The following is a 24,712-nucleotide window of genomic DNA, read 5'->3' on the forward strand; positions in this document are numbered from 1 at the left end:
TTCTAGTCAGTTTATAAAGCTTTATTACATAGTTTTCAATGTTTTGTTTTTGTTTAACTTTGGTTTGTATATTTGTTTAAAAGTGTTGGCTTGCTAATTTAACAAAACAATTGTCAACTGACATATTGAAGAAGGTTACCACTGCACATCGCATATTTCAATATTGAAGATGTTCGTCACTATATATTTATATTGGTATGCTTTACACAGAACTTTATGTGCGTGATATTTAAAGCGAACAAATATATATATAGGATTCATATTTAGAACACAGGTCTTACTGAGTGATATATCCTAAACATAGTTTCTAAATTACGTATGACAAGTAGATTTCATATTACAGTTGTTTTAGATTTGTCCGGGCTTTATGGATGTACATATTTAAAGTTAATCCTTATTTGTAAAAGGTGTTTTCACACTCAATTGTGAGTTATTTTATTTATGGTTTTGGAGTTTTACCTCTTGTGGTAGTGAACACTGCAGTTTTTAAGGGAACCTAACCACTTACAACATTGTGTCTAACCTGCATCCATAAAGCCCGGACAAATCTAAAACAACTGTAATATGAAATCTACTTGTCATACGTAATTTAGAAACTATGTTTAGGATATGTCACTCAGTAAGACCTGTGTTCTAAATATGAATCCTCAAACTTCAAATATAACAAATCTGTTCTTGGAATGACAATGGTATCAATAGGTTTAAACATGTTTGGGGACTTTGAACAGTTTCTGACTTGCAGGTATCTCTGTCTTCCTGTTACTATAAGTGGGACCAACTTAAAATTGTCTGTTCAATTTGATCACAACTTCCGAAAGAGATAGATAGATAGATAGATAGACGGATAGATAGAAAAAATAGATAGAAATAGATAGATAGATAGATATAGATAGATAGATAAATGTAATTGTTCTTTAAAGCTTTGCGTGAAGCAGGAAAAATAGCTAGACAGATAGATTGGATAGATGAATAGATAGATGAACAGATAGATAGAAAGTCAGACCGATAGACTGTCGGACGGACGGATAGATAGATAGATAGATGTGACTGTTTACACAATTGAAGACAGAAATATAAGAGCTAATTTATGAAATAAAACTGGAGAACAGAAAATGTTTGTAAAAGAAAAGAAAATGTGTAGAAGGGAAACTGCTTGATGATCTATTCATGTACAGAAAAGCGATCTCAGCTTTACTAACGCTAGATAAACATGTCCATGGAAGGTGATACATTACTTGTATATTGTTAGGTTTTCAAATAGATATGAACACAAAGCATCAGATTAAAAAAACTGATTTAACAGAATCAGATCCTACTGATTCTGTTCGTGGGAACAGGTACAATATCTGCCAATTTTCAACTTCCAATCTGTTGACGGTTATTTTTTATATGTATGAGATTATAAAAAAGGTTTTATAATGTAATTAATTAAATTATCAAAATAAGAATAGCTGTTCACAACAAACACTGTCTCACTTTATGACAAATTATTATACTGAGTGCAGACATACTGTTCTCTAGGGGAACGTAGTAGGAAGAGGAATGCTTTATAAATTGTGAATAGAAGCACTGCTTGCCGTGTATACATTAAAATAACAGTGTTACATTTCTGTGCTTCTTAGTGTTACTTAGCAATGTCCATAGTGATTTTAGATTTAATAGTCCATATGTGTGTGTGTGTGTGTGTAATCTTTGTTGTTTTCTGCATAGCTCATTCATATTTTAACATCATATCATATATGTTATATTCCATTATTTTTGTCTTTTATGTGTTTTGCTTTTTTGTTATACAGACTCACTCATTCCTTCATATCATAACTCAATCATGTTTGACATTAAGCCAAATAGAGGATGGGAGTTTTGGCCCTACTGTGGAATACTGTAATGGTAGAAAACATCAAATGTGGAAACTAAGAAACTATACCAGAATGGAAGTCTTTAGAAATATATTTTACAGTCCGACTGATTACTTTTTATGAATGCTATACCAGGTTTGTATTTCATGTTTTTTAACGATAGTGAAATATATTCACAGGGCTTTCTTCATAGAAAAATGTTATTTTTAATATATTATAATGTCAGAACGCTACAATAAAGTTACTAAAGGAGTACTGGAATTCCTGACTATATTTCACTATTGAGTATAGTTAAAGGATCACTATAGGGTCAGGAACACAAACATGTATTCCTGACCCTATAGTGTTTAACTCACCATTTAGGTGGCTTGCCCCCCCTCAGCCCTCCAATAAAAGTATAAAACTCATTCTTTCAAGCGCTGCGCGGGTCCACCGGCGCTGGCTCTGCCCCCTTTGTGACATCATCGAAATGGCCGATTTTTTAGCTAATCCAATGCTTTCCCATAGGGAAAGCATTGCATTGGCTAAAATCGGCACGGGGCGGGGCCAAATGCCATTTTGGCCAATCAGGACCTCCACATAAAGATGCATCGAATCAATGCATCTCTATGAGGAAAATTTACCATCTCCATGTAAAGCGTGGGGACGCTGGCCATCTAAGGAGTGGACACTTGGAAGTGTCCCTAGGGGCAATGTAAACACTGCCTTTTCTCTGAAAAGGCAGTGTTTACATGAAAAAAAGCCTGAAGGGGGCTATTATACTCACCAGAACAACTACATTAAGCTGCAGTTGTTCTGGTGACTATAGTGTCCCTTTACGTGATTTGCCACTAGATTACATTTAATGACTTTGCAATTATTTCTTGATTTATATAGTTTTTATCAAAGAAACTAATCTATAAGCACAAATCAGATAACCATAAGGTAACATCAGTCCGTTGCATAGAGCACTAATTAACAAGGGTGTCATTTGCTCAATACTTTTATTTCCTTTAAATGATCATGAACTAAAAACAGTGTCCATGTATTAAGTTAATTGTAATGACTATTCATATAACAAAAAATAAATTCCCCAGCTAAGAGAAAAAATAAATCTGCATTACTTTTACTGAATTATTTTTGCAACTTGGTAACAGTTTGTGGTTTAAACATTGTCTGCACTGTCTTCTGTGTCACTCCTCTATAAGCTCTTTTTATCTCCTTTATCCCCTTTACTGTTCCACTTTATCTCCATTACTATGTCTACTCTTTCCACTATATGGATTTATTTACATTCTAGTGGAGCGAATGTGTTCTGCACTATGTATTGTGGAACATTGACATCAGTGTCTCTGCATTGAAATAAACGAAGATGCTTTTCCCTGCATGCTGTTGTTCGTATATGCTATAGCAGAACGTTTGCCACAACCATTTGACCATAACATAACCATAACAATTGACTTAACAATCCTCAGAAAACATATCAGTAGGCTTGTGCAGGGCAAGGAATTTGGTTTCTGCTGAATAAATTTTCGGGACACCTGAGTTTGTGCCTGGATGTCAGTTAGGCTCAGCTGAATGTCGGTTTGAGAACCAAATCAGGAAAATAATTAAAAATGGGCCAATTAATGTGCTACAAAATATATACATAATAGCTGTCATTCCCAGTGCAGGAGTTACCTCTTTTAACTGTATTACATGAACTGAATGCACTTCGCTTTATTGTTGTAGTCATTTTGGTGACTCAAGCAGGGGAAGGCAACCTTCAGTACTCCAGATGTTTTGGACTACATCCCCCATAATGCTTTGCCAGCATAATGGCAATGGCTGTAATAACATTATGGGAGATATAGTCCACAACATCTGAATTGCCGAAGGTTGCCAACCATTGGACTAGAACATGGTTTATCTACAGGAAAACACTTCGGGATATTCACTTCGGGATACTCCAGAAACTTTAAATATTTAGTCTAATTACACACAACACAAGAAGTGAACACAAGAAGTACCTGTGTATTATCTAGTAGTACTACTACTCGATGTAAATATCATTTTCATTTGCTGGCTATTTCACTGTTAATTTCAGTGTATAGACTAGCCTCTTATCTGAAGGTGACCTTGGTATCACACACATTTTGTGTGAAAATGAAATGTATCGATAAAAGTCCTGTTACGTATGTTCCTAATTAACATACCTATTAAAGGGACGCTATAGTCATCAAAACAACTTTAGTTTATTAAACCAGTTCTGGTGTATAGATCATACCCCTGCAGTCTCACTACTCAATTCTCTGCCATTTAGGAGTTAAATCACTTTATGAACCCTAGTCACACCTGTCTGCATGTGACGTAAACAGCCTTCCTAAACACTCACTGTAAAGAGTCATTTAATGTTTATACTTAATTTATTGCACATTCTGTTGCATTTAGAATGTCATATCCCCTGCTCTGTTAATAGCTTGCTAGACATTGCAGGAGCCTCCTGCATATAATTTAAGTTTAATTTACAGAGCAGGAGATAAAAACTTTTAAAGTAAGTTAACATCTGATTTAAAATCAAACCATTTTTTTCATACATGCTGTGTCAGTTACAGTCCAGGGAGGTGTGGCTAGGGCGGCTTCATAAACAGAAACAAAAGTGATTTAACTCCTACATGGCAGATAATTGAGCAGTGGAACTTCAGAGGCATGATCTATACACCAAAATTGCTTCATTAAGCTAACCTTGCTTTGGTGACTATAGTGTTCCTTTAAGCTGAAACAATGATTTTTTTTAAAAAGAGAGCGGAATAATTTTAATATATGTTTTCTCTAGATTTATACACTTAAATGATATGCTTTTCAAACTTATAAAATAATATTTAGTTATGCTAAGCATTCAATGATTACAATGACGTTACACAGAGCTATTTATTAAAGTGGGAAGTCAGTTGTCAAATTTAAGGCCAGAGTAGCCAAAATGTAATTATGGCAGAAATGTGCTAATTTGGCTATTTTGACCTTTGAAATTCACCTTAAATTCACTTTCAATTCTCACTTTAGCGAGTACACAGATAAAGCGGTAATCTCTGTACATCATTCCCAAGAATATTTTAGGGAAGAAAATACACAAAAATACTGGTAAAAGACAGTTTTTTTTTTTCTTTACAAAGTGTTTACATCAATGTAAAAACGTTGTGAAGATCCTTGATTATAGTTGCCAACCCAGTTGCGATGCAACGACTATAAGCACTGTAAGAATTAATAACTCCACTATAAACATACAAATAAGTAACTTTATTACCTATATTTTTCCAGCATTTCGTATTAAGACACATAAACAGCAACCAGTGCCTGGATGAACCAACCGAGGAAGATAAAATGGTTCCTACTATGAAAGAATGTAATGGAAGTCGATCCCAGCAATGGCTACTGCGCAACATGACCTTGGGTGCCTAATCGTGGAATGCAGTTAACAAGAAGCCCTCGATATTTTGCAATGTCAGCGGACCTCAATTTAGAGTTATTCAAACACTTGAAGGAATATATCACTTCCATCATTCTCACTGACGTATTCTAATTGAGAACCTCTCTAAACCCAGCTGTGAAGACATTTATAGAGCTTTTTCTAATTTTTCTTTACTTAACAGTACATGTCTGCACATGTTTAACTGAAAATGGTGTCTGTTGGAAGGAAAAAGCACATCAGTAGCTGTATATAGCGTTACATACCAGAAAAAGAATGCCTGGCAGTATTATAAATATTTGTCAAAGATAGTAATAAATTAAAGAATAGGATATGTTATATTAAACATAATGCAATGTATTACTTATAACAATTATTTTATTAAAAAAAAAACATACAAAATGAGTCAAAATATTTGTATCTATATATATTGTTTAATAACTCATGAAGAATTCCATTTTTTCATTCTGTTTTATTCTAATAACAACGTCTTTCTGTTATTTGAAGGGTTTAAAAATAAAATGGTGTCTATGTTTAAAATAGTTCATCTTGGCATGTATATGTTTGTTAAGACAGTGTACATTCTTTTTCACTTGAAAGATCACTCGAGAGTCGAGAACGGTTCTAAATTAAATATATATTTAGGTATATTATAGGGAGTGTATTGGTCTATACCATTTCATGCGTGCAATATAACAATATTAGATATATAGTGATATGATTGCCCGCCACTTTATGAGATTTAGTACTTCATTAACCCCTTAAGGACCAAACTTCTGGAATAAAATGGAATCATGACGTGTCACACACGTCATGTGTCCTTAAGGGGTTAAAGGGACAATTTAAGCACCTAAAGCTCTACAACTTGAACCTCCAGGCACCATAACAATTTAAGAGAAATTAAGTTGTAAGCCAGTGCTTGGAGATCCCAGGTGCCAACTTACCCTAAGAGGGTCAATGTGTTAATTCCACAATAACTCTGCCTCTCTGTGTTCACAATAAAAAGCCTGAGAAATGTGTGTATTCTTCCTGATTCCTTCCTGAAATGTATGGCTTCCTTATTCAAACAGAAGCGGAAGGAGAGGGGTTGACCTAACCAGTGCCTGATTTATCATTTTGAGGTTAAACTTTTCATTAAATCACCAGAGACCTCTTGGCATCATAACATCGTTATTTTGATGAAGCCATTATGGTGCCCAGATTTTTTCGGTATTGTAGTGGTTTTGTGCAAAGACTGTGTCCCTGTAGTCTGAAAAATGTAAACACTGCCATTTGTGAGAAACATTTACAATTGTGCGTGTGAATGCATCTTGTGGCTGTCAATCTGACAGCTACTATAAGTATTTCCTCATAAAGACTTTTAATAATTGAAAGACTTCTCAGTTGGCACCATGAAGCTTCTCTTAGCGAAGCATTGGCCTCAGCAACCCTCAATGAAAAACACCCAATTGTTACTGCCTGCTCAGCAAGGCCCCAGTGCTTACCTATGAGAAGCATTGAATTGGACCAAGATCTCTATTTAACCCCTTAAGGACACATGACATGTGTGACATGTCATGATTCCCTTTTATTCCAGAAGTTTGGTCCTTAAGGGGTTAAAAAGTGTTTTTTAAAATATATGTATAATGTTACAGTGTTCTTTTGATCACTAGGTATTGAAAAAAATATGTTAATTTGTCAAATAAAAAGAGAAAGAACTAAAAGGGCATTAAGAAGGTTATAATGAACAGTTTCATCACGCTACATGCATCACGTTTATACACAAAAAATAAATTATATTCCAGAGAAAAAAGTAGATTTATAGAATTAAACATAGCCTGGACTCCGTGTGCCCATTACTTTGTTTTTCATACAAAAAAGCCTTGGAATCTTAATAAGAGAGGCTTAAGGTCATATTAATTCAACTTGTCCAACATATGCCAGAGAGCTGAAGTGTTTGTAATAACATTGCTTCTGAAATCAATGATAATCAAGAAACTACAACAACAAAGAACAATGTCCTAACAATAAGAAATAATAGCAGTCATAGAGCTTAAATAGAAACTATCACAAAAAAATTATGAGTAAAAAATAGTTTGATATGCTGTTTATAAAAGGGACACTCTGATCCCCTAATGCAGTTCAGCAGGTGTTAACATCATGAACGTGAAGGCTTATATAATAAAAGTGTTGATTTCAAGATAAAACAGCACTTTCATAAAGTTCCTTAGTAGCACTATACTTCAAAGACAAAGTGTTTTTCATAGAGCAGCGTTGGTTTCAATGCATCTCTATGAGAAGTATTGTTAATGTGCTCCAAAGCCGTAACTTCACAGAAGGTAAATCAGAGCTGCATTGGTGAGACTCTTATAGAGCTTGAATAACGGTGAGTTAAATTGATTTTAACCCTTACAGTGCTGAAATGGGAGAACCCGGTAATCTAAGGCGTTTAAAGTAGCCCTGTCACCTTCTGGAGGCTTTGCATAATTTGCAAAGACCCCTGACAGTGAAATGGCTGCTTTGTGTTACGTGATTTGAAGATGCAGGAGAAGGTAGATCTGTCTGGTGGATCCTCTTTCGCTACTGCTGTTTAAACTGCCAAGAGCCCACAAGAATACAACACTGATGTCTAGTGAGGATCCCACAAGATAAAATGTCTTTTTCCTCAAAGATGTCACTAGTGATGACTGGGGTAACTGAAAAAACTTGATGTCAGTAGTTCTGCCTTTTGTCAAATTTTGTCAAACAGAGGGAAAATACATAAGACAAAGTAGTGCCTAATTTGCCTTATGATATTGTTTGACTGTGTTGGGATCTCCAACAAAGTAAAAAAAAAAATGTTCATACATATTTTTCTCATTTTATGGGGGGAGGGTGGTTAGAGCGGCATTAACAAATATTCCCATTACATTTTTTTAATTGGAGTCTTTCTTTGCAACATGCTTCTTCGTAAAACTGTCATGCCCATATCCACATTAAAAAAATATTTTAATTCTAGTGATTTATTCTGTTTCGCGAGTACTATACAGACAGTAGTTGGCCTGTATGTTTTCATCACTGTTATGCACTACTCAGAGAAGGGTTAATAATCCTTGCTCATTTTCTTTATATTTTTTTTATTGATATCATCAAGAGTTGTTGATGGAGGTAATAAGCACCCTAATATATTTTATGCCAACAATATATGACTGTTATGTCTGCAATATCGTAATATGTTAAAAGTCAATTGTTTAAGATGGTCCAAGATTAGTATTATTTTACATTAATTACACAGAATGGTACACACTCTGTCTGTTGTGTAGCACCCAAGTTACTGCTACAGCCCAGCTGTAGTCCAAATGGGTGGCCACAATGTATGACATCTACATAAGCCATCCCCCTAAATACAACTCAATCAACTACTTTTCTCTATAGACGCATACATTTCTTAAGATATCCTGGGTAGTTATGTGAGTCTGGTTGTCCACAGGTTTTCCATTCCAGGTTGATTAGGTTTTAAATTCACCCCTTGTAGCCACTTATCTGAATTAGCTTCCTTTATTGCTGGTATTGATATCTACTACACATGCTTTACGTGATGTTGCAGTACTGTGTCATGTGGAGGGGCAAATGTATACTGAAGTAAAGAGAAGAAAAACACATACATTTGTATCACTAAAAAAATAGAATAAAAATTAGGGGTGGTGGGTGGTTAGACCAATGTTATGTCTATGCATCATGCTTAGTCTGCTGCTACACTAAAGTATACAAAATTTGGCAGGTCCTTATCTAAAAGATTATAGGAGACTATGCTGTAAAACTCACCTGCAACTCTGTTTCTTCTGTAGTAGATTAATCTATATACAGAGACTTTCTAGTAATTTATAGTCTATGTAGCTGAGCTCCTGACCTCAAACTGAGTTCCTCCGCTAGATCAGCTTCCACTCTGCTACCAGGGACTCTGGAATGCTTCAGACCCAGTCGCCGAAGCTTTATTGGGGTCTCTGCGAACCTCTTTCACCCTAAGAGGGTACTCAGCTCTCTGCTTCAGGGCAGGTATTGTCAATCATGCCTTGGCCTCTTCAGTTCTTCTCAAAGGCAGATATTGACACCTCTACCTGCACTGCTTCCAACTACTGCCTTTACAAAGGCACTTTTGGCTTGTAGGCCTAGCTCTTTCTTAACACATCCCTGGGATCAGGGAACAGTGCACCCAGCTAACAGGTCTGAAAACTCTGATACTGGAATCCCAAAACAACCAGACAGAACACACAGTTCCCAATGGACCTAAAACACAATGCTTTATTTTCACTCAGGATTAACTCCTATTCACATTACATTAAACTTATGGCAGCACATTCAATCTAATAGATTTAAAAAAAACATATGGGGAATCATACAGGCACTGATAATAATACAATACAATATTCATAAAGGAGTGGGGGAGACTAACACAAATATACATTACCTGCCTGCATAAGCCATAATATGCAAATCTATGTGAATATGCAAATTTGCTAGCCTTGTCATTCAGGTAGTGCACATAATTGTTGCAACCAACAGGTGGTGCTGCATAGGCTCACAATATCTTTCATAAGCAACAGGTGACACTTAACAGGCTGCACAGCCAAATCCACCTAGCTGGTACAGAACACCAGCAAGATAGGAGAACACACAAGACATTAAACAAATGACATTACCATAATATACACCCTGCACCTATAATGGGCACATGGTGACATAAACACAAGAGTCATTCGGGGACCTACATGAAGTGTCTTATGTTCCCAGTGATAGTGAGTACCATCACAGTCTCCTTTATTCAGCATTATTAAGCAAATTTGACAAGTAAGGATACTTGACCAAGATGACTTACCATACATCCAGTATAGAGTAGTTAGAAGTAGAGTCTTCTACATAAAGTATGTGGCTACTTTAAAGGGATGCTATAGGCATCAAAGCAACTTTAGCTTAATTAGGCAGTTTTGGTGTATAGGTCAGTCTCACTGCTTAATATTTTTGCAATTTAGGAGGTAACTCAATTTGTTTATGCAGTTCTAGCCACACCTCCCTACATATAACATACACAGCCTTCCTAAACACTTCCTATAAAGTGAGATTGAATGTTTGAATTTCCATAATTTTATTCTGTTTAATTTAGAATGTATCTCCTGCTTTGTTAATATCAATCAATTTACAAAGCAAGACATAACAACTTTTAAAGTTAATTATTATTATCTGCATGAAAACCAATTTTTTTTTTTTAAATTTTGTATTTTTGCAGTGCATAGTAAAGTTAAAGACAGGTCTGAGGTACCCCAACGGCAATCCTCTGGCATTCTCTCATGCAATGCTTGTGGGGCATATGAGAAAACATGCACAGTTTTATGATATAGGAAGGAATTAGAAACGTGAAGGTATCAGGCTAAGTGACTAGGAGCTATGTTACTATAAACATGAAAGTATAGGCAGGAGAGATAGGCAGGAAAGTAACACAGGCTTAAGTGTGTCTTTTTACGGTTAATTAAGTGAGTTTTTGTCATTGCTTCGTAGACCCAGGTTTCTGGCTACTGTGTTTGGTTAAGCAGTCATCCGACATCCCTACGGGGGCTGCTTCTCACGCTTGGACTCAGTCCGGTTAGGGGAGTAGTATAGCTTTGCAGATGTGGGACACCCCTTCTGCCCTGGTGCCTTGGGAGAGCCGGTACCCTCTGGCCACGATCCTGGGATCCGTTGTGATCCAGGGTCTTCCCTGTTGGGATGGTGTGGTGGGTTCTGCAGTCGTTCGCGGTGTGTTATCACTTGTGCCTTGTGGTCCTGCACGTATGTGGCCGGTACCTGCGGGTCATGACCCTGTTTGCTCTCAGCCCAGGTGGGCATCTTGTATGGATGTCTGAGGTGAGGGACAGTGTTGCACCCTTGAGAGGTTTCCCAGGCCTTTGCCCTTTGTGGACTTGGTCCCTTTTTGTCAGTTCAGGAGTAGTCAGAGCCTGCCCTGTGAGAGCCAGCAGCTTAGCCCAGAAGCGTTCAAAAATATCATCAAGAGTGTCTCTTACTCTGTTGCTGGGGCTTGACCATTCAAGTTGCTGCACCTGCATGACGTGTGGGTCTGGGTCTTATGTGTCCACCGTTTTGAAGGTCTTCGCTCCTGTGTAGCTTGTGAGCTCTCCGAGAGGTATGGGGCATGGGCTACTCCATCTGGCGGGGACCGGGATATCCATCACTGGTCCATGGGGGGGGGAAATTTTCTTGTGCTCGTGTGTGGCTTGGAGCAGCAGGAGGAAAGCGGCCGCCTTTCCCCTCCACCTTCCCCGGTAGGCCTCAACCTGTTGCTGCAGTTCCCAGTCGATCCGGGTGTCGAGTGTGGTATCTTTAGGATTGTGCGTGCTTCCCCAATCCGCACAGCTTTGTGTGGAGAGGTTTCCAGCCCTGCAGCCTGAGATATCGTCACAGATAGAGCCTGTACAGCAGGATCTCATGCGAGACGCATATTGTTCGCTCGCTGGTCAGGCTCCGCCCCCCGAAAACCATTTTTTATATAGGCTGTGTGAGTCACAGCCATGGGAGGTGTGGCTAGGGCTGCATGAACAGAATCAAAAGTGTTTTCACTCCTAAATGACAGAGAATTGAACAGTGCGATTGCAGGGGCATGATATATACACCAAAACTGCTTCATTAAGCTAAAGTTGTTTTGAGGACTAGAGTATCAATGTAATGCAGTGCAGCATTGGCATGGTATAACCATAATATGTGCTAAATCTCCATTTTCATTCTTATCTATAGAAGATCTATCTATATCAGTACAGAGATTTTATATGTAGTCATCTTGTCCAAAATATATTCTGTTAGTTTTATGAGGTTTCTTCAGCTTTTCATACATAGACATTATTTTTAAGTATAGTGTCACTATTACTATATACAGTTTAACAATCGCTTCAAAGGAAAAATAGATAGACACCTTTATGATAATTGAACAGCAGCATTGTTAAGGTCCTTGAGGGCAAATTTGAAAATATGCACGCAGTGATAATTGTCAGCAAATATCCAATACAATAACTAAATCAGAATAGAACAATTAACAAAATATGTTGCAATGTTTATTAGATAATTCTATGAATAACAAAGCTTTATAGCATTCACATTTCATATACGTCTTGGCACCACTACATGATTACACGTTTATACTAACAGGACACGTGTAAAAGAAGAGAGCAATTGCACTATATATAGTTTTAAAGAAGATTTTTTTTTAATTTAATATCATTTCCATTTTACAAGATCTCCATTAAAAACATTAACAGAATCTCCCACTTAAATTCCATGAGATCAGAACCATTTTAACTATAAAATGTTGGTATTGCTTTTACTGCTAAGGTATCATGCCACATATTTGTATTCTAGGCAGAGGGTAATCTCTACAATTTACAGTTGCAAGAAAAAGTATGTGAACCCTTTGGACTGATATGGATTTCTGCACAAATTGGTCATAAAATGTGATCTGATCATCATCTAATTCACAACAATAGACAATCACAGTCTGCTTAAACTAATAACACACAAAGAATGAAATGTTGCCATGTTTTTATTGAACACACCATGTAAACATTCACAGTGCAGGTGGAAAAAGTATGTGAACCCTTGGATTTAATAACTGGTTGAACCTCCTTTGGCATCAATAACTTCAACCAAACGTTTCCTGTAGTTGCAGATCAGACGTGCACAACAGTCAGGAGTAATTCTCGACCATTCCTCTTTACAGAACTGTTTCAGTTCAGCAATATTCTTGGGATGTCTGGTGTGAATTGCTTTCTTGAGGTCATGCCACAGCATCTCAATCGGGTTGAGGTCAGGACTCTGACTGGGCCACTTCAGAAGGCGTATTTTCTTCTGTTTAAGCCATTGTGTTGTTGATTTACTTCTATGCTTTGGGTCATTGTCCTGTTGCAACACCCATCTTCTGTTGAGCTTCAGCTGATAGACAGATGGCCTTAAGTTCTCCTGCAAAATGTCTTGATAAACTTGGGAATTCATTTTTCCTTCGATGATAGCAATCTGTCCAGGCCCTGATGCAGCAAAGCAGCCCCAAACCATGATGCCCCCACCACCATACTTCACAGTTGGGATGAGGTTTTGATGTTGGTGTGCTGTGCCTCTTTTTCGCCACACATAGTGTTGTGTGTTTCTTCCAAACAACTCAACTTTGGTTTCATCTGTCCACAGAATGTTTTGCCAGTACTGCTGTGGAACATCCAGGTGCTCTTGTGCAAACTGTAAACATGCAGTAATGTTTTGTTTGGACAGCAGTGGCTTCCTCTGTGGTATCCTCCCATGAAATCCATTCTTGTTTAGTGTTTTACGCATTGTAGATTCGCTAACAGGGATGTTAGCATTTGCCAGTGACTTTTGTAAGTCTTTAGCTGACACTCTAGGATTCTTCTTCACCTTATTGAGCAGTCTGCGCTGTGCTCTTGCAGTCATCTTTACAGGACGGCCACTCCTAGGGAGAGTAGCAGCAGTGCTGAACTTTCTCCATTTATAGACAATTTGTCTTACCGTGGACTGATGAACAGCAAGGCTTTTGGAGATACTTTTATAACCCTTTCCAGCTTTATGCAAGTCAACAATTCTTAATCGTAGGTCTTCTGAGAGCTCTTTTGTGCAAGGCATCATTCACATCAGGCAATGCTTCTTGTGAAAAGCAAACCCAGAACTGGTGTGTGTTTTATATAGGGCAGGGCAGCTGTAACCAACACCTCCAATCTCATCTCATTAATTGGACTCCAGTTGGCTGACATCTCACTCCAATTAGCTCTTGGAGATGTCATTAGTCTAGGGGTTCACATACTTTTTCCACCTGCACTGTGAATGTTTACATGGTGTGTTCAATAAAAACATGGCAACATTTCATTCTTTGTGTGTTATTAGTTTAAGCAGACTGGGATTGTCTATTGTTGTGACTTAGATGATGATCATATCACATTGTATGACCAATTTGTGCAGAAATCCATATCATTCCAAAGTGTTCACATACTTTTTCTTGCAACTGTATTTGATAGAAAATTGCAAATTTTAAGGGTTTCATATCTCTTTAAAATATTAATTTCTAAACATTAGTAATAGATTTTGAAGCTGAAAAGGTTTATGTTTCATCTTTTTAAAGTCTTTCGCACTATGTATTAGTTACTGTTGCTAAACCTGAGGGCAAGTACACAACAAGTGATTCCAGGCAGAATATTGCAGATAAAACTTATCACACAACCACTCAACTAGACCAGAACAGGAAATTAGATTTTGCTTGGACACAGTGCTGCTTTGACACCAGTTTAGCAATTCTTGATTAGCTCTGGGTTTCTGCTGAGTCCGGTTGCAGGACACGGGGTAGTTGCAAAAAACTCAAGTTACTTTCCAATTTCTATATAAAATGATCAGATTGTTTCTGCACTATATGTAATGAATAGACCAGCTATAATTATATACTTGAGAAGAATTATTTGCGACAATATAATGGAGATACAAAATCACCATCTTCCACTGGCATTTTCAGTGTAGCTACTGTATGCACTTAAACCCCTTTGTCATAAATGTTTTGTATGTATTTATAAAAAGCTTAATATATATTATTTCAGCTTTAGTACAGATCAGAATTGGATGGATTCAAATTACTAGAGCGAGCTGCCTAAATGTTCCTAAAGTAAAATTACATCTAAATATGTATAATGTACTTTGAAGAAAAACTTTTAAATGTCATGGTGAAGTCATCTAAAATGTGTTATTGTACTTTTTGCTCTAAATTGGTCTATTTACACAGTTTTGTGGAATAAAAGTCCAATAGTTTACTTTTCCTTTTGTGCATCTGTTTTACTTAAACAAAATTTATTAGTGGATTGTGCGTATTCTCTTATTGTGTTGTGTATAACTTGATCTTTTTTTAAATGTTTAGAAAATTTACTTTGTTCTTTGCCAAAGATGCCAAACTTTCAGCACTCCTGACGTTATGGATTTCCCATAATCCTCTGACTGCCAAAATGCTGGCAAAGCATCCGGGGAGATGTAGTCCACAGCATCTGGAGTGATGAAGGTTGCCTACCTCTTACTTACATTGGGTCATATGATCGTATACTACCCCTAAAGACAAGCGAACATACAGATGTGCTCCATATTTCAGCATACAATTGGCCATTCCATGATCCTGAATAGAGAATTAGTATAGGTTAAGTTGCATTTATTTAGGGGAGCTGTCTAAAGTTGGTGGGTATTGTTAACTAAGGACTGGAATTTTTTGTATGTGAGGCAAAAAAAATGTGTGACAATTTCCAATGAATTCTGTGAAAATGGAGACTTTTATATTGGATTTGAATGAGATGGTGGGTGTAATGAGCTATTAAAAAGTGTCAGGAACTACCTGGCTACTTACCAGTGACCACACACCTACCCTCATGTGGGCACCAAGGCCTGATTCTGAGTTACTCGTGGTGGGACTCTGTGCTGCCCCTGCAGGGCATAGGTTATACTCAAAGCTGAGCAGTTGCATTCTCTCTCAGACGTGGTGTCCCAGCATTCTACGTTAAGCAAGACTCTTGTGTTTCTTGTATGTGGGACTTATGGCTAGCCTGCTCAAGGGGCCTCCTGGAGGTACTTTCCCTAACAGTGATCTCTGTGCATTCCACTTACTTATTTGCATATCTTATGTTCTCCCTAATATGCACTGTGTTCTTTCTCCTCTTTACCTTCTTATATTTCTTTAATAGTGCAGTATACCTAGCGTTTTGTGTTCCACCAACTATGCTTGACTTATATGTCTATGCAAACATGTTATTATATGATTGTCTGTTAACCCCTGCACGCCAAAAATAAACAATGGCAAAAAGTGGATACAAAAAAGTGTCAGGAAAAAAGGGGGGGTTAAAAAAAAATTAGGCGGTGACAAAGGGGAATATCTGAGAAAACTATGAAAAATATGAAAAAAATATGAAAAGCTGTTAGAAGTGGCAGAAAATTATATGTGTAGGTAGATATGGAAATATATATGTAGGTGTGTTGGAAGGGCTTTGAGTATTTGCGCATTTTTACTAGACAAGTGCATACGAATACGATTTTGTCCGAAAATTTAGTATTAGTTTTCTAAAATGTAAACGAAAGCCCTACATACGAAATATAAACTAAACGAAAGGGCAAATGCCGAATGCATTACCTCTCTGTTTCGTTCGTTTAATAGGCTCTGTGCTGCAGGGGAATTAATCCCACAGCACGGAGAAATAACACTGCGCATGTGCAGAAAAAAAAAACAAGGAGCGCTACCAGCTCCCTCCTTGTAATATTAATTCCTACCCACCTCCCATTAAATCCTATGGGGGTCACTATGACACCCATATTAATAAAAGGTAGGTTAAATCCTCCCACCTACCCCTACTTGGGTGGGGACCCTAATTAATTAAAGGGGGGCCTTAAGTCCCCCCTGGTCCCCACCCATGAGCGGTGGGTGGGGACCCTGAATAAATAGATAATGGGGTACCTAATGTCCCCCCCAGGTCCCCACCCATGAGCGGTGATCGTGGACCCTAATTAATTGAAGGGTGGGCCTAATGTCCCCACTGGTCCCCACCCATGAGTGGCGGGTAGGGAACCCTAATTAATTAAAGAGTGGAACCTAAGGTCCCCCTAGGTCCCCACCCATGAGCAGCGTGTGGGGACCCTAAATAAATAAATTATGGGGGGGGACCTAATGTCCCCCTCAGGTCCCCACCCATGAGTGGCGGGTGGGGAAATTTAATTAATTAAAGGGGTTAACTAATGTTCCCCCTGGTCCCCACCTATGAGTGGCGGGTGTGGACCCTAAATAAATAAATAATGGTGGGGACCTAATGTCCCCTCCAGGTCCCTACACATGAGCAGTGGATGGGGACCGTAATTAAATAAATAATGGGGGGGACCTAATGTCCCCCCAGGGTCCCCACCCATGAGCAGTGGGTGGGGACCCTAGTTAATTAAAGGGGGGACCTAATGTCCCCTGAGGTCCCCACCCATAAGAAGCAGGTGAGGACCTAAAATAAATAAATAATGTCCCCCCAGAACCCAAGCCATAAGCAGCGGATGGGGACTTTAATTAATTAAAGGAGGGACCTAATGTCCACCTTCATCCCCACTTATGAGAGGCGGGTGGGGACCCTAAATAAATAAATAATGGGGGAACCATTAGCAGTGGGTGTAGACCCTAGTTAATTAAAAGAGGAACCTAATTTCCCCCCGAGGTCCCCACCCATGAGCAGCAGGGGGGGACTTTAATTAATTAAAGGGGGGACCTAATGTCCCCCCTGGTCCCCACCTACGAGTGTTGGGTGGGGACCCTAAATAAATAATGGGAAAGACCTAATGTCCCCCCAGGTCCCCACTCATGAGCGGCGGGTGGAGACCCTAATTAAATAAATAATGGGGGGGACCTAATGTCCCCCAAGGGTCTCCACCCATGAGCGTCGGGTGGGGACCTTCGTTAATTAAAGGGGAGACCAAATGTCCCCCCTGGTCCCCACCCATAAGCAGCACATGAGGACCCCAAATAAATCAGTAATGTCCCCCCCAGGACCCCACCCATAAGCAGCGGATGGGGACTCATAAGCATTAGGTGGGGATTTTAATTAATTAAAGGAGGGACCTAATGTCCCCCCTGGTCCCCACCTACGAGTGTTGGGTGGGGACCCTAAATAAATAATGGGAAAGACCTAATGTCCCCCCAGGTCCCCACTCATGAGCGGCGGGTGGAGACCCTAATTAAATAAATAATGGGGGGGACCTAATGTCCCCCAAGGGTCTCCACCCATGAGCGTCGGGTGGGGACCTTCGTTAATTAAAGGGGAGACCAAATGTCCCCCCTGGTCCCCACCCATAAGCAGCACATGAGGACCCCAAATAAATCAGTAATGTCCCCCCCAGGACCCCACCCATAAGCAGCGGATGGGGACTCATAAGCAGCAGGTGGGGATTTTAATTAATTAAAGGAGGGACCTTATGTCTACCCTGGTACCCACCCATGAGCAGCGGGTGGGGATCCTAAGTAAATAAATAATGGGGGATCTAATGTCCCCCCAGGTCACTCCCCCCAATAAAAATAACCTACCTACCCCCTCACCCTAATAATAGTGAGGGAGTAGACAATAAAATAACCCTGTAAAATAAAATGTCATACTTACCAATAGATGTCTTCTTTTTTCTTTTCTTCTCTTTCTTCAGCCCCAAAAAAGGCCAAATAAAAATCCATAATTCCCATCACAACTGTTAAAATAATAAATAACCTGAGCACAAAAAAATCAATAATATAAAGCCTTCCCCCGCCCTGCAATTAGGCTCAGAGCGCTCTGATTGGTTGGTTTAAGCCAACCAATCAGAGTGCTCTGACAGGTAAATGAAGAGACTGACAGGTAAGTCTCTACATTTACCTGTCACTGCACTCTGATTGGTTGGCTTGAAATCCAATGTATCAGAGTGCGCTGTGTCATTTTACACAGTGTGGAAAAGTTCTTAAACATTTTCCTATGCTGTGTAATTTGACTCATAACACTGTGATTGGTTGCTTTCAACAAAAGTGAGTAGGGGCATGCAGGAGGATTTAACCTCCCTTCTATCAATATGGGGGTCATAGTGACCCCCATACTGATTTATATTTAGTTTGAAATGACAGCAGCAGCTGCTGGATGTAAAACTGGATATAAATGTATCTTGTATAGAATTGTAAAGAGTATGGTAAGAGTATGAGTAAAAAGTAGCTATTTAGATCTAAATAGCTACTTTTTCATATTTCAACATTGTTATAGTTTTTGCTATAACTTTTGGTTACACGTACTCTCACCGTAGCTCTCTATCACTTATGTAAGATACAGTAACATCCAGTTTTAAATGACAGTGAGCAGCCACTGGCTGCTTGCTGTTTAAGCAACATTCCACAACTACATGGGGGGCCCTAACACAGGTAGGGGCATTTGGGAGGATTTGAATAGAAATAGCTGCCCAGTCACTAGTAGTTTTTAATTTGTTAAGACGACATGCCCCAACTTGTGGCATGCCGCGAGTAGGGGCCTGCAGGAGTATTTAACCAAAAATAGTGATCCCCATACTGATTTATATTTAGTTTGAAATGACAGTGAGAAGCCACTGGCTGCTCACTGTTTAGGTGACATTCCCCTACTCGCAGCATGCCGCAAATAGGGGCACACAGAGGATTTAACCTCCCTTTTATTAATATGGGGGTCATATTAACCCTCATAGGTTTAAAATGCGGGTGGTGGGGTAGGAATGGTTATTTATTACAAGGAGGGAGCTGGTAGTGCTGACGGCTCCTTCTTTGCTTTTTTTTTTTGCGTATGCGCACTGCTGTTTTCGTCCATTAGGATTATTTTTTAAGGAATTTCGAATGGTTTGTGGCCGAAATTCAGGATTGACGAATTACATTTTTATTTAGTACGAATTAATTTGTAAGAAATGAAAATTTCACAGGTGCACGTCTAATTTTTACATTTGTGCGAAATTGCATGGTATAGTTACAAATAGGATGACGGGTCACAGGTTAAGTTAAAAATCAGATGTGTTGTTAGACTGAGCAATGATTCATCAAAGCTTCACATTCTTGCTACATATTCCAACATCCACGTACATTATTTTTCCATGTAGAATATTATATACTATATATATACTATATACTATATATACTATATTACTGCTTACTTTCAATGAAGAGAAAGATTTTATTCTCAACTTGGAAGTTTCTCTTCAACTTGAATTTTAATTGTAAAGTTATTTGCATACCTTAGTAATCTGTGTTGACAAAATTAAGTTTCAGTCCTCAGCACTGCTTTTTTTCAATTTAATTTCCAGAGGTATTCAGGATGGGAAGTGCAACATATTTTGTCTTTGCTGTGTAAATTGCTAGCGCATTTGACTGCCAATGGGAATAATCTTATCAAAAAAACTGTAATTACATAATAAATCCCAACAAAATAGATTTTCATATATTTATGTAAAATGTTCCTGTAGGAATAATAATTTCTAAAAGCAATTTGAGTTTTTTTCTAAAAACATCTATGCAAAGCAATTTTTCGTTTCTAAAATATGCTAGGATAAACAATGCCTACGGCTTGCGATACTCCACCTCGCCTTTTACTTATGACAAAAAAACATTTCATTAACCCTTAAACCAGTAGCTCATGGAATAGAGACAACTAATATAGTGGAGTTCCTGCAATTTAAAAGAAAGAAACAAAACAAAAAAAAACACACACCTGTGTATGTTTGTGATTAAAAAACTTCTGTATAAAATATTACTCGCTTTAAGGGGAAGATATTGGAATATTTTCATATCACTGCAGAGGGATTTAGATAGATTGGGCAATCAAGTAGCACATTCAATTTAATGTAGATAAATGCAAAGTTATAATAGTAAACTGCACAAAAGTTCACACAATGTGACAAAAAAAAACCACAAAGTAAATCCACCCGTATAGGGCATACATAAGATTATACTTATTAATGGACTTGTTGTTAATAATTCTGATGTAGAGCCCAAAACAATAAGAGAATGCAACTCATAGTGCACACTGTAAACATATCTGAATATAGTGGTAGTTAATGGTTTCACTCACAGATTGTAGAGCCGTAACAGGCTCTGTATACTGCGCCCAGGGGTGCCTAAAAAGGCAAAGGATAACCACTTGCACATGACTTCAGGACCCAGTAAGATATCAGGAACACCAGGATTAATAAAGAAAAAATATTTTTTTGTTGGACAAATAAAATTAATTAAAATAGTACTCCTAAGGACATAGGCATAAATAAAATCAAATAATAGTCCTTGCAGAGTTCAGACGCATTTCAACTATTGTAGTCTTTCTCAATGACTCTGTCTGGTCCTGTATGTTCCCTGTAATAAATGCCCAGCTGACTGACTTCTCAATTGATTGCATCTGGGTTGCCGTCGATCGGTATGGCGTCTCATCATCATTTCCAGTCTCCATATTCTGCGTCATTTCTGTGCTACTCAATATAGTGTCCTCTATAACATGTTAGGTCGCCATTTTAGTTGTGGGCAAACTACCCAAAGTGCACAGGCTTGATATTTCTAGCAAGATGGTAAGGTTAAATTAATAAAAGAAGTACATAATATAAATAAAATTAAAACTATAATAAGTTGCCCAATTTGCAGATGCAATGTATATAATATGCATTAAATGTATAAACATATATATATATATATATATATATATATATATATATATATATATATATATATATATATATATATATACCCCTCGTTGACATCAGATTAATATTACTATTGAAATACATCTATTATATTGAAATTAAATAATGTAAAAATGCCTAACAAACATCAAAATAAAGGCGGAAGTGGAAGGGAGAAATATAGACTTAAAATATATATAAAAATGTAAAAATATACTATATACTATATTATAAAAAACTACTTTATTATAAAAAAAATTAATCAACTCAAAGTCCAAATTAGGACCCTGAGGATCCAAGGTGTCAAGTTCAAAAATCCATCTCCCTTCCACTTTGCTCAACTCCTTAAAATTGTCTTCACCCCTCCAGTTTCTCTTCTTTTGATGTATTGCTACAAAACTTATCAGGGAAGAGTCACTGTTGTGATACATAGCATAGTGTGCGGAAACGCTGTGTTCTGCATAACCTCTCTGTATGTTGCCCATGTGTTCCTGTATACGGGTTTTTAAAGATCTTGTAGTCATACCTACCTATTGCAGGCCACATGGGCACCAGAGAAGGTATATTACATTGGATGAGTGACAGGTGAGTATAGAATTAATTTCAATTTTTTATGTTTTTTGAGTTGATGTAGATTTGAAATGATCCATTTTTTTCTTTTTAAATGTGATTTTTTTTACATGCTCTGCACATTTTGCATTGCGTAAAAAATAGGTGCTTGTTGGTGATTGACACAGTGATCCTCTTTAATATGATTTTTCACTAAAATCCTACTTAAATTTTTAGCTTCTATATAAACAATTCTTGTTTTTTTTTTAATTATATTTCTCAGGTCTGTGTCAGTTGTAAGGATATGCCAATGTTTATTGATAATGGACTTCACATGATTAGCTTCTCCGTTGAAACCCAAGATTAATAACGGTTCATCTTCCTCTTTTTCATTATTTTTATTCTTGTTCTTATGTTCTAAGAGTGAATTTCTAGAGATTTGTCTAATCTATTTAATGTATTGATCTAATTGAAGTGAATCATATTTTGTGGCTCGAAAAAAAGTTTTCAGCTTTTTGGCCTGGAGGTCATACTGATCTATATCACTACAATTTTTGAGGACCCTCATAAATTGACCCCGTGGAACATTACACAACCATAGATCGTAGTGGCAACTGATAGTTTCAATATAACTATTGACATCCACAGTCCTAGTGTGAATCATATGATTATCAACATATACCTCCAAGTTCAAAAACTGAAAATGTGATTGACTAATCTGACTGGTTAGAACTATCCCTCTTTGATTGCTATTTATGAACTCCAAAAATAATGTGATAGTATCACAGTCCCCCTTCTAAATAAAAAAAAATGCAAAGTTATGCTCTTTGGGATAAAGAATGTACAAGCAGCATACACAATCAATGGTAGTGAATTAGGGATAACAACAGATGAGAAGGATTTGGGAAGTACAGTGAGGGAAAAAAAGTATTTGATCCCCTGCTGATTTTGAACGTTTGTCCACTGACAAAGAAATGATCAGTCTATAATTCTAATGGTAGGTGTATTTTAACAGTGAGAGACAGAATAACAAAAGAACATCCAGAAAAATGCATGTCAATAAAGTTATAAATTGATTTGCACGTCAATGAGTGAAATAAGAATTTGATCCCCTATCAATCAGCAATATTTCTGGTTCCCAGGTATCTTTTATAAAAGTAACATGCTGAGCTTAGGAGCACTCTCCTAAAGGGAGTGCTCCTAATCTCAGCTCGTTACCTGTATAAACAACACCTGTCCACAGAAGCAATCAATCAATCAGATTCCAAACTCTCCACCATGGCTAAGACCAAAGAGATGTCCTAAAATGTCAGGGACAAGATTGTAGATCTACATAAGGCTGGAATGGGCTACAAGACCATCGTCAAGCAGCTTGGTGAGAAGGTGAAAACAGTTGGTGCGATTATTCGCAAATGGAAGAAACACAAACTGTCAGTCTCCCTCGATCTGATGCTCCATGCAAGATCTCACCTCGTGGAGTTTTAATGATCGTGAGAATGGTGAGGAATTAGCCCAGAACTACACGGAAGGATCTTGTTAATGATCTTAAGGCAGCTGGGACCATAGTCACCAAGAAAACAACTACGCCGTGAAGGACTGAAATCCTGCAGCACCCACAAGGTCACCCTGCTCAAGAAAACACATGTACAGGACCGTCTGAAGTTTGCCAATGAACATCTGAATGATTCAGAGGAGAACTAGGTGAAAGTGTTGTGGTCAGATGAGACCAAAATCGAGCTCTTTGTCATTAACTCAACTTGCCTTGTTTGGAGAAGGAGGAATGCTGCCTATGACCCTAAGAACACCATCCCCACTGTCAAACATGGAGGTGGAAACATTATGCTTTGGGGGTGTTTTTCTGCTAAGGGGACAGGACAACTGCACCGCATCAAAGGGATGATGGACTCGGCCATGTACCCTCAAATCTTGGGTGAGAACCTCCTTCCCCCAGCCAGGGCATTGAAAATGGGTCGTGGATGGGAATACCAGCATGACAATGTCCCAAAACACACAGCCAAGGCAACAAAGGAGTGGCTCAAGAAGAAGCACATTAGAGCCCTGGAGTGGCCTAGCCAGTCTCCAGACCTTAATCCCATAGAAAAACATCAGCCCTGAAACCTTAATGACTAAGAGAGGATCTGCAAAGAGGAGTGGGACAAAATCCCTCCTGAGATGTGTGCCAACCTGGTGGCCAACTACAAGAAACGTCTGACCTCTGGGATTGCCATGAAGGTTTTTGCCACCAAGTACTAAATCGAAGGGGTTTAATACTTATTTCACTCATTGACATGCAAATCAATTGATAACTTTTTTGACATGCGTTTCTTTGGATTTTTTTGTGTTATTTTGTCTCTCACTATTAAAATACATCTACCATTAAAATTATAGACTGATCATTTCTTTGTCAGTGGGCAAACGTTCAAAATCAACAAGGGATCAAATGCTTTTTTCCTCACTGTATTATAGACAACAAACTAGGCAACAATGTGCAATGTTAATTGACAGTTGCTAAGGCCTGTGATGTATTATTATGTATAAAAAGGGGCATTAATTCTCAGGATGAAAATATAATTTTACCTCTTTATAAATCAGTGGTAAGAATATATACTTGAATATACTGTGCAATTTGGGGCACCTACTATAAAGAAGGATTTTCGGGTCAAATACAAACCATTGTCTGGAAATCTATTCATAAACAGGA

General features: G+C 38.0%; 1 protein-coding gene across 3 annotated transcripts in view; it reads left to right on the forward strand.

Annotated features, from left to right (window-relative positions):
• Positions 1 to 5,680, forward strand: part of GALNT13 (polypeptide N-acetylgalactosaminyltransferase 13) — a 235,298-nt gene extending 229,618 nt beyond the window's left edge. For 2 of the 3 annotated variants that reach the window (XM_063429523.1, XM_063429524.1), the window contains 2 exons: positions 1,794 to 1,991; positions 5,133 to 5,219. In XM_063429523.1, coding sequence (XP_063285593.1) covers positions 1,794 to 1,979 — 186 coding nt within the window. In that variant the 3' untranslated portion in view covers positions 1,980 to 1,991; positions 5,133 to 5,219. Of the gene's footprint in view, positions 1 to 1,793; positions 1,992 to 5,132 lie in introns of all 3 variants that reach the window. The other variant, XM_063429525.1, reaches the window with a different exon arrangement.
• Positions 5,681 to 24,712: the final 19,032 nt, after the last annotated feature.

The sequence above is a fragment of the Pelobates fuscus genome, chromosome 8, assembly GCF_036172605.1.
Source record: "Pelobates fuscus isolate aPelFus1 chromosome 8, aPelFus1.pri, whole genome shotgun sequence".
NCBI lineage: Eukaryota > Metazoa > Chordata > Amphibia > Anura > Pelobatidae > Pelobates > Pelobates fuscus.